The sequence below is a fragment of the Chelonia mydas genome, chromosome 1 (genome assembly GCF_015237465.2).
Source record: "Chelonia mydas isolate rCheMyd1 chromosome 1, rCheMyd1.pri.v2, whole genome shotgun sequence".
Classification (NCBI taxonomy): domain Eukaryota; kingdom Metazoa; phylum Chordata; order Testudines; family Cheloniidae; genus Chelonia; species Chelonia mydas.
The window spans coordinates 320,430,063-320,448,081 of record NC_057849.1 but is presented as its reverse complement, the minus strand read 5'-3'; the positions used below and the strand labels follow the sequence as shown (position 1 = coordinate 320,448,081).

Below are 18,019 nucleotides of genomic sequence, written 5' to 3'. Positions count from 1 at the left end.
TTCTGCTGAAAGTAAGGGTTATTCTTATAGCCCGTGCATGGCTGCATCAGCACTGGTTCGGCATGTTATTGGACATTTAGGTAGCGACCCCACCTCTGCTCCTTTCCCTCCCCTCTCCTCCCAGACAAGATCTTGCAAGGTCACGACTGATTGCTCCATCCAAACCCCAGGACCTCCATCTGACCGCATGGAAGCTCCATGGTTAAATCTGGCAGAGCTAGCCTGTTCAGAACAAGTCCAACAGGTCTTGCTGGGTAGTAGGAAGCCTTCTACTAGAGCTACTTACCTCTCCAAGTGGAAGCGTTTCTCGGTGTGGTCATCCCAGTGAGGCCTCTCACCTGCTCGGTCACCTCTCCAATCCATGCTGGAGTACCTACTCCATCTGAAACAAAGTGTAACTTCGTCCGCACCCCATGTTCCTCCCAAAGGTGGTTTTGCAGTTTCACAGTATTTACGCTATTTTCCTGCCAGTGTTCTTCCCCAAGCTGCATAAGAATACAGAGAAATGGCATCTCCACACGCTGGATGTTAGACATGGCCTGGCCTTCTAATAGAAAGGACCAAGCTGTTCCATAAATCCGTGCAGCTCTTGGTGGCAGTAGCAGACAGAATGAAAGGCCTATCAGTTTTGGCCTAGAGAATTTCATCCTGGATCACTTTCTGCATTCATATGTGCTATGAGCAGATAGGCGTCCCACCACCTACCATCTTGACCACCCATTCAACGAGAGCTCAGGCTTCATGTGTGGTGTCTCCAGCCCAGGTCTGGATCCAGAACATTTGCAGAGCAGTGACCAGTCATTGGTACATATCTTCTCCTCCCACTACACCATCACCCAGCAAACTAGAGAGGATGCCAAGTTTGGTAGAGCAGTGTTGCAATCCGCATGTCCATGAACTTGGAGCCCACCTCCTCAGGTACTTCTTGGGAGTCATCTAACATGGAGTGGACATGAGCAAGCACTTGAAGAAGGAAAAACGGTTACTAACCTTTCTGTAACTCTTCTTTGAGATGCATTGCTCATGTCCATTCCATGACCCACCCTCCTGCTCTTCTGTTAGAGTTAGCTAGCAAGAAGGAACTGAGAGGGTGTGGGGCCGGCTAGGCTCCTTATATTGGCGCATGAGTGTTCGGCACCAGAGGGCACTAGAGCACAACAGTTAGGGAAAGGTTAGTAACTGCTTTTTCTCTCTTTCAATTTCTTTGTGTATTCCCCATTTCTCTCTCCACAAAGACATTACTCCACCTCATCTCCTATGGTAGGTGTACAAATATGTAAATTATTTTCTCTTGATTTTATTTTTCTACTTATTGATATTTTTGCCAAATGTTCAGTTTGGTTTGATTTGAAATGCAGCAAGAAAATCAATTAGAAATCTTTTTTTGTTTTTTAAATCCTAATGTTAATTGGCTTACTGTGTGGTTTTTATTTGGGTTATCATCAATAATAGAACAGAGGAGTATTTTGATGATTTTACTGTATTTGGTGATCCAATGCAACAAAATGCTAGGAATTACAATTAGTACATTGATTTTATTTCTTGAAAAGCGTAACGTCAACTGAACGCTTTATTAATGAGAGCCTATTGGGTTTCAGAGGCCTGGTCTACACCATGGGGTTAGGTCAAATTTAGCCACGTTAGGTCGATTTTTAAAATGAATCCACACAACCACACGTCCACACAACCAACCCCATTCCATTGACTTAAAGGGCTCTTAAAATCAACTTCTGTACTCCCTGGTGACGGGAGTAGCGCTAAAATCGACCTTGCTGGGTCAAATCTGGGGTAGTGCGTACGCAAATTGACGGTATTGGCCTCCAGGAGCTATCCTATAGTGCTCCATTGTGACTGCTCTGGACAGCACTTTGAACTCTGATGCACTAGCCAGGTACACAGGAAAAGCCCTGGGAACTTTTGAATTTCATTTCCTGTTTGGTCAGCGTGGCGAACTCAGCCGCACAGGTGACCGTGCAGTCCCCCCAGAATTGCAAACGAGCTCCAGCATGGACCGAAGGGGAGACACTGGATCTGATTGTTCTATGGGGAGAAGCATCTGTGCAGGCAGAACTCTGATCAAAAAGAAGAAATGCAAATTGTGATGGGGTTGGGACTCACCACCGCAGTGCCTCCTGCTGTTCACTCTGGGAAGTAGCTCAGTTCATATGGAGTGCCCTGTGCCAGTGGTGTCCTGTCCGTCCCTCACCCTAGATTGGTGTCTCAACCCATGTTGCTCCCAGCTTGCGGCATCCTCTTCAGGACACTGCCCTCCGGCAGTGCCCATTGCTCCGGTCTCACCCCCTTCCGGGGGTTTGGTGTTATCAGCAGTCCCTCTCTATGCCCCAGCCACAATGGCCAACCACACCCCAAAGTCTAACCCGTTTTGGCAGGGGTCTGGTGCAGTCCATGATGGCCACTCCAAACAGCCAGGTGGAAGTGCAAGGGGGAGACCCAGGCCCGCCCTCTACTCTGGGTCCCAATCCAGGGACCCTTTGGTGGCAGCCTTCCTGCCTGCCCTCTTTCTCTCCCTTTGTCCATCTCTCTCCTTGGGCCGTTTCCCCTTCAGTCCCTTTGCACCGGCTAGGTCCTTTTTCTCAGGACCTGCAGCCCGGCAGGTACTGGGCGGGAGTTCCCTTCTGCTTCGCGCTGCGCTGTCCCTGGTGCTAGTCTCCTCACGCAGGAGACAGACCTTCACCCTCTGAAAGCCTGGGAGAGACTGCCTGCTCCCTTCCTGAACAGCCTTTATATAGGGCCTAGCCTAGCCTAGCCCTCATTGGCTGGCTGTAATACTGGCCCTGATTAGCTCTCTAACTGGCCCTCCCTGATTGGCTGCCACCTTGTACAGCCGCTCTGGCCTGTTGTAGCCCCTCTGGCATGGGTGTGGGGCACCGCCCCACCACACAAATATATTTGCCAAAATCTCACAGGGCATGTTGGAGAGAGGCTACAACAGGGACATGCAGCAGTGCTGCGTGAAAGTTAAGGAGCTGAGGCAAGCCTACCAAAAGACAAAGAAGGCAAACTGTTGCTCCGGATCAGAGCCCACACACGCTGCTTCTATGATCAGCTGCATGCCATTCTAGGAGGGGACCCTACCACTACCCCGTCACTGTCGATGGATGCCTGCAAGGGGGGAGTCTCTCGCAACAGGAAGGAGGATTTTGTGGATGAGGAAGAGGAGGAGGAGAATGCGCAGGAGGCAAGCAGTGAATCCATTCTCCCTGGCAGCCAGGACCTTTTCATCACCCTGGAGGCAATACCCTCCGAAGGTGGGATCCCCGACCCTGAAGCTGGAGAAGGCACCTCTGGTGAGTTCACATTTGTAACTACAATACAGAGTTTAAAAGCAATCGTGTTTAATGTTTGATTTGCCCTGAAGAATTGGCATGCATTTGCGGCCAGTACAGCTACTGGAAAAGTCTGTTCACATGTCTGGGGATGGAGCGGGAATCCTCCAGGGACATCTCCATGAAGCTCTCCTGGAGGTACTCTGAAAGTATTCTGGAATCATTGCAGCACAAAGCATGGCAGCAAATGGTCCTGGGTTTTGGTCACATTCAAGCAACATTCGGTCTGTATCTTTCTGTGTTAGCCTCAGGAGAGTGATATCATTCATGGTCACCTGGTTGAAATAGGGAAATTTTTGTAAGGGAACAGTAAAAGGACCCTGTTCATGATGGGCTGTTTGCACTTGGCTATCCTGGAGAATAGCCACGGGGTGGGGTGGGGGAGGTGTATGCTGCACATCCAACCAAAAACCGCAGCCCCTCCTTTTAAATGTGAAACCCAACCCATTGCTTGCTATGGGAAAGGATGGCGCTGCAGTTTGAAACCATTCCCACATGTTAAGCATAAGAAACCAACTCCATGTACCCTTTGCCTTACCATGGCTGCATGGAAACCAAATTCTGTTGCCCAGCCGTGTGTGATGTGTCATGATAACGGCAGGCGCTCAATATAAAAGGCAAAATGCGACCTTGTACCTAAAGCACATGTACTGTCTGCTGTGAATTGCTTGATTCACTGTGAAAGAGTCTCCCTTTTGTTCTCAGAAATGTATCATCTTAAATTTTACTCTCCCTTTATATCTCCCCCCAGGTGCAAATGTTTCTAGGCTCTCTCTAACATCTCTGTTCCTGAGGTTATCACAGATTAGAAGGTGAAAAAAATGCACTCGCGATTACATGTTTTCCGAGCTCATGCAGTGCTCCCACACTGATAGGGCACAGCTGAATGCATGGAGGCAGTCAGTGTTAGAGGCTAGGAAAGCATTAAGTGAGCGCGAAGAGAGGAGGCAGGAGCGCGAAGAGAGGAGGCAGGAGCGCGAAGAGCAGAGGCAGGAGGTGATGCTAAGGCTAATGGGGGAGCAAATGGACATGATGAAGCGTCTGGTGCAGCTGCAGGAAAGCCAACAAGAGCACAGACCCCCCGCTGCATCCATTGTACAACCGCCTGACCTCCTCCCCAAGTTCCATATCCTCCTCACCCAAATGCCCAAGAACGCACGAGGGGAGGCTCCGGGCACCCAGCCTCTCCACTCCAGAGGATGGCCCAAGCAACAGAAGGCTGTCATTCAAACAGTTTGATTTGTAGTGTGGCTATAATAAGCAATGTGGCCTTGTCCTTCCCTCCTCCCCCACCCCACCCAGGCTACCTTGTCAGTTATCTCCCTTTTTTTTTAATTAATAAAGAAAGAATCCATGGTTTCAAAACAATAGTTATTTTATTTCCAAGGGAGGAGGGTGGTTGGCTTTCAGGGAATTAAAATTAACAAAGGGGGCAGGTTTGCATCAAGGAAAAATACACACAACTGTCACACCAAAGCTTGGCCAGTCATGAAACTGGTTTTCAAAGCCTCTCTGATGCGCAGCGCGCCTTGCTGTGCTCTTCTAATCGCCCTGGTGTCAAAATTGGACGCCAGGCAATTTGTTTCAACCTCCCACCCTGCCATAAATATGTCCCCCTTACTCTCGCAGATATTATGGAACACACGGCAAGCAGCAATAACAATGGGAATGTTGGTTGCGCTGAGGTCTGAACTAGTCAGCAAACAGCACCAGCGAGCTTTTAAACATCCAAAGGCACATTTTACCACCATTCTGCACTTGCTCAGCCTACAGTTGAACTGCTCCTTACTGCTGTCCAGGCTGCCTGCGTATGGCTTCATGAGACATGGGAGCAAGGGGTAGGCTGGGTCTCCAAGGATAACTATTGGCATTTCAACATCCCCAATGGTAATTTTCTGGTCTGGGAAGTTGTCAGGGTTCCTTCCCCACTCTGAACTCTAGGGTACAGATGTGGGGACCCGCATGAAAGACCCCCTAAGCTTATTCTTACCAGCTTAGGTTAAAAACTTCCCCAAGGTACAAACTTTGCCTTGTCCTTGAACAGTATGCTGCCACCACCAAGCGTTTTAAACAAAGAACAGGGAAAGAGCCCACTTGGAGACTTCTTCCCCCAAAATATCCCCCCAAGTCCTATACCCCTCCCTTTCCTGGGTAGGCTTGAGAATAATATCCTAACCAATTTGTACAGGTGAACACAGACCCAAACCCTTGGATCTTCAGAACAATGAAAAATCAATCTGGTTCTTAAAAGAAGAATTTTAATGAAAGAAAAGGTAAAAGAATCACCTCTGTAAAATCAGGATGGAAAACACTTTACAGGGTATTCAGATTCAAAACACAGAGGATCCCCCTCTGGGCAAAACCTTAAAGTTACAGAAAACAGGAATAAACCTCCCTCTTAACACAGGGAAAATTCACATAAAACAAAAGATAAACTAATCCACCTTGCCTGGCTTACCTATACTTGTTGCAATATTGGAGACTTGGATTAGGATAGGTTGGAGAAGATGAATTTCTGTCTGGCCTCTCTCAGTCCCAAGAGAGAATAACCACATAAACAAAGAGCACAAACAAAAACCACCCCCCCACCAAGATTTGAAAGTATCTTGTCCACTTATTGGTCCTTTGGGTTAGGTGTCAGCCAGGTTAGCTGAGCTTCTTAACCCTTCACAGGTAACAGGATGTTGCCTCTGGCCAGGAGGGATTTTATAGCACTAGTGACAAAGTTCCTCTTCTACCTTGGTGGGTCTTGCACTTATTAGCGGATTTGCTCGCCTTGGAGCTTCACAGCAGCTCTCAGTTTCGCCGTTTTCATGAACCACAGTCCAGGTCAACTCCTCCTCTGACCAGGAGTTGGGAGGTTTGGGGGGAACCCGGGCCCACCCTCTACTCTGGGTTCCAGCCCAGGGCCTTGTGGAATGCAGCGGTTTAAAGTGCCTCCTGGCACAGCTGTGCAACAGCAACAACTCCCTGGGCTACTTCCCCATGACCTCCTCCCAACACCTTCTTTATCCTCACTATAGGACCTTCCTCCTGGTGTCGGATAATGCTTGTACTCCTGAGTCTTCCAAAAGTATGCGTTCTCACTCTCCACTCCTAGTGCCGCTTGCTCCCAGCTCCTTACACGCGCACCACAAACTGAAGTGAGCTCCTTTTTAAACCCAGGTGCCCTGATTAGCCTGCCTTAATTGATTCTGACAGCTTCTTGATGGGCTGCAGGTGTTCTAATCAGCCTGTCTGTCTTAATTGTCTCCAGAAGGCTCCTGATTGTTCTGGAACCTTCCCTGTTACCTTACCCAGGGAAAAGGGACCTACTTAACCTGGGGCTAATATATCTGCCTTCTATTACTCTCCTGTAGCCATCTGGCTTGACCCTGTCACACACTGTATACAGAAAAGTGGTTACCCTTCCCTTTATATTTATGACAGAAGTAAGTCCCTTCTTGAAGCTGCTCGAACAGCCCCGAGTTCCTAAAGATGCGAGCGTCATGCACCTTTCCTGTCCATCCCACGTTGATGTCGGTGAAACGTCCCTTGTGATCCATTAGTGCTTGAGAAGTACCCCTTGCGGTTTATGTGCTGGTTGGCAAGGTGGTCCGGTGTCAAGATAAGGATATGTGTTCCGTCTATTGCCCCACCACAGTTAGGGAAACCCATTGCAGCAAAGCCATCCACTATGACCTGCACACTTCCCAGAGTCACTACTCTTGATAAAAGAACTTCAATGATTGCATTGGCTACTTGGATCACAGCAGCCCGCACAGTAGATTTGCCCACTCCAAATTGATTCCCGACTGACTGGTAGCAGTCAGGCGTAGCAAGCTTCCAGAGGACTATTGCCACTCGCTTCTCAACTCTCACGGCAGCTCTCATCTTGGTATTCCTGCGCTTCAGGGCAGGGGAAAGCAATTCTCAGAGTTCCAGGAAAGTGCCCTTATGCATGCGAAAGTTTGGCAGCCACTGTGAATCATCCCATACCTGCAACACTATGCGGTCCCACCAGTCTGTGCTTGTTTGCTGGGCCCAGAATTGGCGTTCCACTGTATCAACCAGCCCCACTGCCACCATGATGTCCCAATTGCCACAGCCCGTGCTTTCAGGAACATCTGTGTCCATGTCCTCATCAAAATTGTCCTTGTGCTGGCGTCTCTTAGCCGGTTCTGCATATACTCCAGGATAATATGCGAGGTGTTTACAATGCTCACAACAGCAGTGGTGAGCTGAGCGGGCTCCATGCTTGCCATGGTATGGCGTCTGCAGGAGAGCAGAGTTGCAGTGGAAGCGGTGGATGACGACGGATGCCACGAGAGTAGATATTTATAGAGAACGACAAGAGGACCTGCGAGGTGGATTCATGGCACTAGGAGAGCAGGAGAGCAGAATTGCAGCGGAAGCGGTGGATGACGACAACATGGAGAAATTTGCTATTGAGACTGAGCTCATTTACAAGAGCGGGAGAGCAGAGTTGCAGCGGAAATGGTGGATGATGACGGTTAGCAATCGTACTGCACCGTCTGCTGACGGCAGCACCCAGGACACAACAACAGCGGTGATGGTGAGCTGAGCAAGCTCCATGCTTGCCATGGTATGGCGTCTGTATGGAAAAAAGGTACAAAACGATTGCCTGCCGTTGCTTTCATGGAGGGAGGGGCAACTGACGACATGTACCCAAAACCACCCGCGACAATGTTTTTGCCCCATTAGGCATTGGGAGCTTAACCCAGAATTCCAATGGGTGGCGGAGACTGTGGGATAGCTCTGTAAGTCGATGCTAGCCATGGTAGTGAGGACGCATTCCACTGACTTAATGCGCTTAGTGTGGACATATGCAATCGACTGTATAAAATCGATTTCTAAAAATCGACCTAATTTCGTAGTGTAGACATACCCATAGTCCATTTTATTGTAGCATTCTTTGGGTCATAGCTAAGACAGCAAAAGAATGCCAATGATCATCCCCAGTTCTGACATGCTCAAAACTTTGTGGGACATAACTTTTGGGATGAAATTTTCTCTACTTCATCTCTGTCCTGAATGGAATTATTTTTGAAAGTTGGAGTAAAATTCTTTCAACCACTTAGAGTTCTGCCAAGAGCTGAAGCAAAATCAGTGTTTCCTTTTTTTTTTAAATTGCCATGCTTCTCAGACAGTTAAATCAAAATGGCTGAATTTTGAAACTTGACACATGAAGAATCCCCCCATTAAGGAATATGGCCATAACTAAGTAGAAGAAAATTGGTTGGGCGTCGTTGTAATTGAAAATCAGTTACCATGAATTCCTGGTTTAAAAATTTTGTAAATCTCACTTAAGGCCTAATCCTGAAAAGTGTTGAGCATCTCCCATTAACTTCAGTGGGAACTGAGGTTGCCACATATCTTTCAGGGTGAGGGCTCAAAAACTTTCATTGTGCAAGAGAGCAGTTTTAGATGTTCATCTGTTCAGTGCACATTTTTCATGTCATTAGGCACCAGGCACTATCAAGGATGTAAAATGGCTTAGGTTCTTCATAAATGTAGACTTATCAATGTATGTTATTACTGGCTTAAGCACTTATGTTACCTTACAGACTAACTGTGACTTAAGAAACATTTACTTGTATGGTGCCAGTTAGGATTTCCCCTCTATTTTCATACGCTGTTACAATGTTAGATCAACAGTAACTGGTGACTTCACCTGTGTCCTATATCTGTTAATGGGCAAAGCATGACTTTCTACATTTACTAGACTCCCTTTTAATTAAGTAGTATGCAACTTGGTCTGACTCATGGATCGTCATAAAAACATTCATGTGTGTAAAAAAAAAAAAAAAAAAAAAAAGAGGAGTACTTGTGGCACCTTATAGACTAACATATTTATTTGAGCATAAGCTTTCGTGAGCTACAGCTCACTTCATCTGATGAATTCAGTGGAAAATACAGTGGGGAGATTTATATACATAGAGAACATGAAACAATGGGTGTTACCATACACACTGTAACAAGAGAGTGATCACTTAAGGTGAACTGTTACCAGCAGGTAATTTTGTCTGATTTTGTCAAGAATTATAACATTCATAAACCAGTCGGAGAACACTTCAGTCTCTCTGGTCACTCGATTACAGACCTAAAAGTCGCAATATTACAACAAAAAGACTTCAAAAACAGACTCCAACGAGAGACTGCTGATTTGGAATTAATTTGCAAACTGGATACAATTAACTTAGGCTTGAATAGAGACTTGGAGTGGATGTGTCATTACACAAAGTAAAACTATTTCCCCATGTTTATTCCCCCACCCACCCACTGTTCCTCAGAAGTTCTTGTCAACTGCTGGAAATGGCCCACCTTGATTATCACTACAAAGGTTTTCGCGCCCCCCCCCCCCCGCTGCTCTCCTGCTGGTAATAGCTCACCTTACCTGATCACTCTCCTTGCAGTGTGTATGATAACACCCATTGTTTCATGTTCTCTGTGTATATAAATCTCCCCACTGTATTTTCCACTGAATGCATCCGATGAAGTGAGCTGTAGCTCACAAAAGCTTATGCTCAAATAAATGTGTTAGTCTCTAAGGTGCCACAAGTACTCCTTTTCTTTTTGCGAATACAGACTAACCGGGCTGCTACTCTGAAACCATTCATGTGTGTGTGTCACTTAGTGGAATTACTTCTTTTATGTTCTAGTTGTCACCATTTCAGGCTAATGGGTCCCTCTTTGAATCTGTGAGATAGGTAGTAAACAATAGGAACTATGCATTTCTAGCCAATCTAGCTATTTCTCTTCCTTCCATTTTTGAGTGAATATGCTCTGTAAAACATCTCCTTTTTGCTCCTTTGTGTTAGTGTGTTGAGTGCAAAGTGAAATCTACTACACTCATGAACACTAAAGAGCAAAGACATAGCATTTTCAGTTATTAGGGTTATTCATAAATTGAACATTGCTGCAAGCATGCTGAACAGAACAAAGAAAGGTTACTCAGCAGGAAGGAACACCACAAATCTGGGACCTCCAGGCTAACTGAAGATCTGCATTCTCAGTAGACTTGTATGAAGAACTGTGTTTTTGGTTTGCTGCCAATTCCAAAAAAAAAAAAAAGGGGGTGGGGTGGGGTTGGAGGGGGAAATCATTTTGGGTCAACCTGAAAATGACATTTTTCAAAATTTTAGGCAAACTGAAAAGTTGAAATGAGTTTCATTTTGGGTTGAACAAAATGCTTCATTTTGACCCGAAACAAAATATTTTGTTTAGATTTTAAGTGTTTTTTATTTTTAAATAAGATTAAAGATTTTCTAAACATTAAGTGGTTTCAGATGAAAAATTCAAAATGTTTTGTTTTTAAAATGTTGAAATGAAACATTTAAACTCTTGGGTTTCTTTTTTGCTTTTTTCTCCTGACAAGAACAATTAGGAAAAACGAACAAGAATTTGCTAAGTGTCTCCAAATCTGCATTTTTAACCTAAAAAAAAGTTTTGGCTGAAAAATTTTGCCCAGCTCTATATTTTGTTTTGTGTTTTGTAATGTACTTGGAATAAAATAGATTGGCTCAGTTAGTTCATTTTAAATTACTGTGAAGTCTTTTAGAGTCTTTGGAAGGTTTAAATAAGTGAGCGTGTGTGTGCATGTGAGTGTGCACATGCACTCAGATGCCCAGAATTATTAAAACTTCATTTTATCTTTTTTTGATAGTGTGTCAGTTTGTTTCTTTGAGCAATCCTATTTTATTCATGTGTACATTAATCTATTGTATTCTTATCACAATATCTAAGTGTGGAGATAAACACTAAAATAGACTGACCCACAGGCCAAACAATATGGCAACACAGCAAACTGTTCTCCACTCACCACTCGTCCTCTGTCATTTAAAGACCCGCATTAAAGAGAAGCATTTTGCACCATGTAGCATTAAACTCTAGAAATTTGTTTTGTCTTATGGTGGATTGAAGACCCAGAGTGGTTGGGTAGTGCCTAGGTGAGGGAGCGGAGACCCTGAACCATGGGCACCCTCTTCTCTTGGATCTTTAAGCACCATGTTATGCATTTTCTTTTTATTATATTCTTACAGATATAAGGAATGGCTGGGGACTGCGGGGGACAGATGCACCACTATGAAGGAGCAGAGGCTCTATATATGGTGTATCCGCCATTCTCTGGATCCCACAGGCTACCCATACTGTATGTACAGTGCTTTTATGTAGTGTGTATAATTCTATTCTTATATGATCCTACAGCTAATGTACTTGGGTTCATATTTATGGGGTGTATAAATTAACTATATGAATTAAGTTCATGAGGCTGTAGAATAATTTTGAGGGCCTATTATAGTGCCTGGTTAAGTCAATGGGAATCTTTCCACTATTTTTTACCAAATGTTTAGCCCTGAGGAATTAAAGAAGTTTTGTGGTTTTTTAGGGTATTTTATATAATCTTACTGACATCTTTTAATTCATTTAAGGAACTCAGTGCAATATCTCATTGCATTTATGTATATATGGTATGTACGTATTTGTAGTGCTGAAAGAAATTAAAATATAATATAGGACTAGATTATACCAATTAAAACTATTGCAAATATTGTGATGGGGAGTGATGGGCTCAGTGTAAAGATCCATTAACCGATAAGTCCATTCATTAGGTTGGCAGTTACTTTTTTAAAATTATGAAATCCAGAAGAATAACTTAAAAATAAAATAACTTTTAAATTTGGTGAGCCCTGCATTCTCTGTTCTGGTAAAAGAGTGAAGATTACAAATGCTATCACAGACAGCAATTGGCAGAACAATTGCTATAGCTTTGGTTGGCATAATAGGTAGCATTAATTAAGTTTTCTTAAATGGAGAGGGAAGGTTTAGTAGTCCAAGTGCTGGATTGAAGTAGCAGATTCTTCTTCGAGTGGTATCCCTATGGGTGCTCCACTGTAGGTGTATTTGCGTCCCCACACATCAGATTGGAGATTTTCGGTAGCAGTGTCTGTTCGGCTCCCACGTATGCTTTCCTCATCTCGTGCTCTGCCTCAATGCTATTTAGTGTTATGCAGGCAAACCACCCTCTGTTCCTTCTCAACTGCCTTGGGCCTGAGATGGGGTCTTAGCCCAGTCCGATTTCAGAGTTCCTTATCTATATCTTACTTTTGTTCTCAGTTAATAGTATAGTTCATAGAGTTATTGTTAATTAGTGTTAATACTCCCCTCCTTTACTTTCATTTTTTTTCTTTATTTCATTTTTAGAATAGCTAACTTCCTGTCTTTAGTTAGTTCTTCTTTATCTTGTCCCACTCAGGAAGTGAACCCTAGAAAGGGTATGCCAAGCTTCCCTTGGGTTAAACATTGTCTCTGCTGCCAGGAAGTCATTCCAGGTCAGCGACAGACATTCCTGTTGCATTCGCTGCCTTGGAGAGTCACAAGTGCCTCAGAAGTGCACTTTTTGCCTGACACTAAAATCAAGGGCTAGGAAGAACTCTGAACTAAAATTAAGACTCCTTATGATGGAAAGCTCACTCAGACCAGCTTCTGACCCCAGCTCCGGGACTCCCCCCGTTCAGCAGCTCCTGACAAGACCAATTCCATCAGTGTCCTTGGCTCAATACTCTCCGGTAACTTCAAAGAGGAAATTTTTGGATTTCTCTCAAAACGTTTCAAAAAAGTGGGCTACAAGTCCACTGAGTAGGGAACTGACCATGAAAAAGAGATTCCCGACAAGGTCGACCACCTCGGTACTGGCCTATTACTGCGTTTCCACGAAGCAGCAAGGTCCTCAGGAACCAATTGTCACGCTGTGTGACAGGGTCAGGCCAGATGGGTACAGGAAAGTGATAGAAGGTAGATATATTAGTCCCAGATTAAGCAGGTCCCTTTTCCCTGAGTAAAATAATGGGCTGTTCCAGAACAATCAGGAAGTTGCTGGAACCAATTAAGGCAGGCTAATTAGGACACCTAGAGCCAATTAAGAATCTACCAGAATCAGTTAGAGCAGGCAGGCTAATTAGGGCACCTGGTTTTAAAAAGGACCTCACTTCAATTAGTGAGGTGCATGCAAGGAGCTGGGAGCAAGAGGCACGCAAGAAGCTGAGAGTGAGTAGGTGTACTGCTGGAGGACTGAGAAGTACAAGTGTTATCAGACATCAGGAGGAAGGTCCTGTGGTGAGGATAAAGAAGGTGTTGGGAGGAGGCCATGGGGAAGCAGCCCAGGGAGTTGTAGCTATCACGCAGCTGGAGACACTGTAGACAGCTGCAATCCACAGGGCCCTGGGCTGAAACCCGGAGTAGAGGGCGGGCCTGGGTTCCCCCCCAACTCCCTATTTGATATAAGAGGAGTTGACCTGGACTGTGTGTCCCACCAGAGGGGAAGGTCTCTGGCCTGTCCCCCGACCCATTAGGTGGCCCAGCAGAGACTGCGGAGATTGTTCTCCTCCTTTTCCCCATGCTGGCGAGTGATGAGGTTAGCTGAGCAAATGGCAGGTTTGTGCCAATAACAAAAGGAGCCAAACTGAGGACTGCTGTGAACCTCTGAGGCGAGCAAATCTGCCAGAAAGCACAGAACCCACCAAGGCAGAGGAGAAACTTTGTCACAGCTGTCTGGAGGGGCTCACAACTATGAATACCTAATTCAGGGCAAACTGTCAGAAAACAGGGCAGATACCTGAAACTGGTGGTATGTTCTATAATTAGATTTTACCAAGCCAGTAACAAATATGAACTCCTGGATCACTATACCAGTTTTAGCGTGGAGTCACAGACAGTCCCCTTATACTCTCTAATCTATCTTGCCACCCAGACAAACTGAACTTTGTGATAAAAGGTCACTCAAACCTAAAAATCACACTACATTAGCTTTCTCACAGTCCCAAGAGACAACACTGGCAGCCGATTCTGTAGTAAATTAACTATAGGTTTATTAGCTAAGAAAAATAGAATCTCAATTATTGAGAGGTTAAAGCAGGTAAAATATATGTACAGGTGAGTCACAGTCTATAATTCCAAGTGGCAGCAGAGATGCAGTAATCTGCCAGTTTCCCAAAAATCTCTCAGAGCTACCCAGAATAACTCTGGGATCTCAGTCTTCTTGTTCAGTTATTCTGCTCTGTTAGAATCCAAGCAGTCCAGAGATAAAGGATCATTCTTTGAATCCATATTTATCATATCTTCACACAGAGAGCAAGCTTATAGTGTCTCTACGCACATGGACTTTTCCTTTGGTGACAGTGAGTGAGGAATGCACTTAGAGCCCTTGACCTCACAATGATCACTTGCTTTGAAATTAGCATTTTCTGTTTAAGTCCTTCATTAGTATTTCACAAGATTTCTTCGATGGGTTATTTAGTTACAGGGTATAGACAGTGTAAATGTTTGCTGTTACATTGTAACAGGAACAGATAAGTGAAAACAATACAAATAACATTCCATTACTTTTCATTAAGTTTAAACATCTGAATACATACTTATACATTTAACACTTTGATCTGTATTGACACACAAGTAAATTGGGCTGTGGCCCTGGATTGATCTGGTCTGTCAGTGTCCCATCGGTATTGCCAATAAATCTAAAGACCCTAAGGGCAGAGGCTCAGGAAGATCACTACCATTGGGGGAAAGGAGTGGTGGAGCGCAGTCTAGCTCCTCTAAAGTGGCCCTGATTGGAGTCACCTAAGGACTTGGTAGTGAATACTTAGCACTGTAGAAGACCAGAATGACCTCTACTGGCCATTCATTGGAGTGCAGAAGACTCCCGGTACCGCTGACTCTCTCTACATCAACTGTTCACACTGAGCTTGCCTCAGCACTACTGTCCACTACTCCAGTACCACAGGAATTTTGTTTCTGTAAAGACTTACTAGACTCAGAGACACCTGACTTGCCTCTACTCGGCACTGACATAATCTCTGTACCGGCCACATCTCGGTCCCCTGACTTATGTGTGGTACTGAGGCAATCTCCTCCAGTGTTCATGACTGCTCCACCTCTGTCAAGCAACGATGAAGAAGATGATGATGACGATTTATATACAGTTTCAGTGGAAGGTTCTGTGTTACAATATCAAGGAGACAGCCAACCAGAAATCACTACAGCCCCAGTTTACTGCCATTTGGTATGGACACCAATGCCCTTTGCACCATCTCAGTGGGATCCTACTGGGACCCCTGGGTGGCCTATAGACAGCAATTCTTGAGGACCTCTAGTATCACCCAAAGGGACAGAGGAAGACAGTCTCCTTCATCTTTTCTATCCAACCCCCCGATCCATTTGAAGAACAGGAAATGAGACTAGACAAGGAGGTTATGCCTATGACCAACATTTCTTTGTCTTCTCCTGATGAAACCTTTATGCCTCCTGCTCCAACCCTGGCAGATGACTTCAACAGTTTCAAGGTCTCATTAAGAGAGTAGCAAACTCGCTAAAAATTCTGCTTGAAGAAGTGAAGGAGTCACAACACAAACTGTTGGACATCCTACATACCTCAACATCAGCTCATATTGCGCTCCCCATCAACAAGGCCTTGTTTGACCCAGCAAAACCCATATGGCAGCCACCAATCACAATACTTCTCACATACAAGAGAGCAGACAAAAAATATGTTCCCTCTAAAGACATGGATTTTTTATTTTCTCAACATTATTCAAATTCTCTTGATGTTGACACTGTAAATGAACATGGCAAACAGCACCACACTAAATTGACACCCTATGACAAGGACTGGAAACGACTAGATTTATTTGGACGAAAATTATATTCGTCAGTGATCCTACAGTTTAGGATCACTAATTATCAAGACGTTATGGCAAAATGCAATCATATCAACTACTATAAGTTAAATGCCTTCATCAAACATCTCTTAACTGATCAAAGAATAGTTTCAACCAATCATTCCTGAGGGTCAGCTCCTTGTGAGAACATTGTTGCAGGCCTTTCTGGATGCTGCTGCTAACAGCTGCTCGCTCCATCTCAACAGCAGTGGTCATGCAAAGAACCTCATGGCTTCACCTTTCTGGCTTTCAAAGGGATGTACGATCCATTGTGGAAGATGTTCCATTTGAAGGATCCAAGTTGGTTTTAAAAAAACTGACAAATCTCTCCACACATTAAAAGATTCTAGGGCCACATTGCATTCCCTGGGAATTTACACACCCACACAAAAAAAAGATATAGTAAGTGACAGATGGCACAGAGATCCCGGCCTGCTCTGTTCCCTCCTCCCCAGAGCCATTATGAATCCCAACGGAAAGGACGACGACTACAGAAGCGCAGACCAGCTGCCCCACAATCTTCAAAATCACAGCCATCACACCAATTTTGATGTATTGGTTAAGGCCCCAAGTTACCATCCTCACCTTTATTTGCTGCAACATCTCCACCCCTTCAGGGACCATCTTACAATTTTTCATCAAAATTGGGAGTGTATAACCACCAAGTGGGTACTGGAGATCATTTCCATGGGATATTTGATCCCCTTTACCTCCCTCCCTCCTACTTACACTCCCTCCCTAGTCTCCTTCAGGATCTTTCTCGTGAGCACCTTTTACATCAGGAAAAAAAAAAATATCTTCTGAACTGAGGTGCTACAGAATCTATTCCCACTCAACACAGAGGAAAGGGCTTTTATTCCAAATACTTTCTGATACCGAAAAAGAATGGTGATTGGAGATCCATTCTGGATCTAAGGTTACTCAATAGATTCAGAAAGTTCAAGATGAGCAGCAATAATCCTCTCTCTGAACCAGGAAGACTGGTTCTCTTCCCATGACCTACAAGGTGCTTACTTTCATATCACAATCCACCCATTGCACAGGAGGTTTCTAAGATTCACTCTGGGTCAAGAATATTTTCAATACAAAGTGCTCTCATTTGGTCCATCATCTGCACCCAGCACGTTCTTGAAAGTCCTTGCTGCCGTAGCAGCACATCTTTGCAAACTAGGAATTATGATACTCCCATATCTAGATGATTGCCTGCTCAAAATGCTTTCTTTCAATGATGCTCTGAGACCCACACGAAAGACTATAGATTTATTCCTACAGCTAGGACTACAACTAACTGTCCAAAAGTCCACTTTAATCCCAGTACAACATCTGAAATTCATAGTGGCCTATCTAGATGCAGTGTAGAAGCCAAAATATTTCCTCCCATCACACAGCTTCAACATCTTAACCAACTTAATCTCAGCAGTTCAGGCCAGTGCTCAGACTTCGGCCAGAAATGGTCTTCAACCATTGGGGCACATTGGGGCAAGTACCTTTGTAATAAGTCATGTGAGACTCCACATGCATTGCCTTCAAGAGTGGTTCAGAACGGTATACATTCCAAGCAGACACAGTTTAAATAAACTTCTTTTGATGCCCTTGACGGTCAAAAACTCGCTCGGCTGCTGGAAAGATCCTCACAATACCTGCACCGTGGTTCCCTTCACTTAACCACTCCCATCATTAATACTGATGATAGATGCACACATATTGGGATGGGGAGCTCATCTGGAGACCTGCACCATTCAAGGCAAATGGTCCCCTTTTGAATCCACATTGCATATCAACTTACTAGAGCTCAGAGAAGGCAGGAATGCCTGCTTACCTTTCCTACCACTGATCAGAGGCAAGCATATAAAGATTGTGACAGACAATATCTCTTGTATGTTTTACATAAATTGCCAGGGAGGAGCAGGATCACTTTCCCTTTGTTCTGAGGCAGTGAAACTCTTGAATTGGTGC

The 18,019-nt window shown here is 44.7% G+C and overlaps 1 protein-coding gene across 5 annotated transcripts in view; it reads left to right on the top strand.

The window, feature by feature from the left end:
- Nucleotides 1-18,019, top strand: part of PRKAR2B (protein kinase cAMP-dependent type II regulatory subunit beta) — a 154,494-nt gene that overhangs the window by 63,969 nt on the left and 72,506 nt on the right. The window contains exon 2 of one of the 5 annotated variants that reach the window (XM_043551580.1): nucleotides 11,390-11,499. The exons of the other annotated variants lie outside the window; for them this stretch is intronic. Within the exon in view, the coding sequence (XP_043407515.1) occupies nucleotides 11,433-11,499 (67 nt within the window). The 5' untranslated portion in view covers nucleotides 11,390-11,432. The remainder of the gene's footprint in view (nucleotides 1-11,389; nucleotides 11,500-18,019) is intronic. 5 annotated transcript variants of the gene reach the window in all.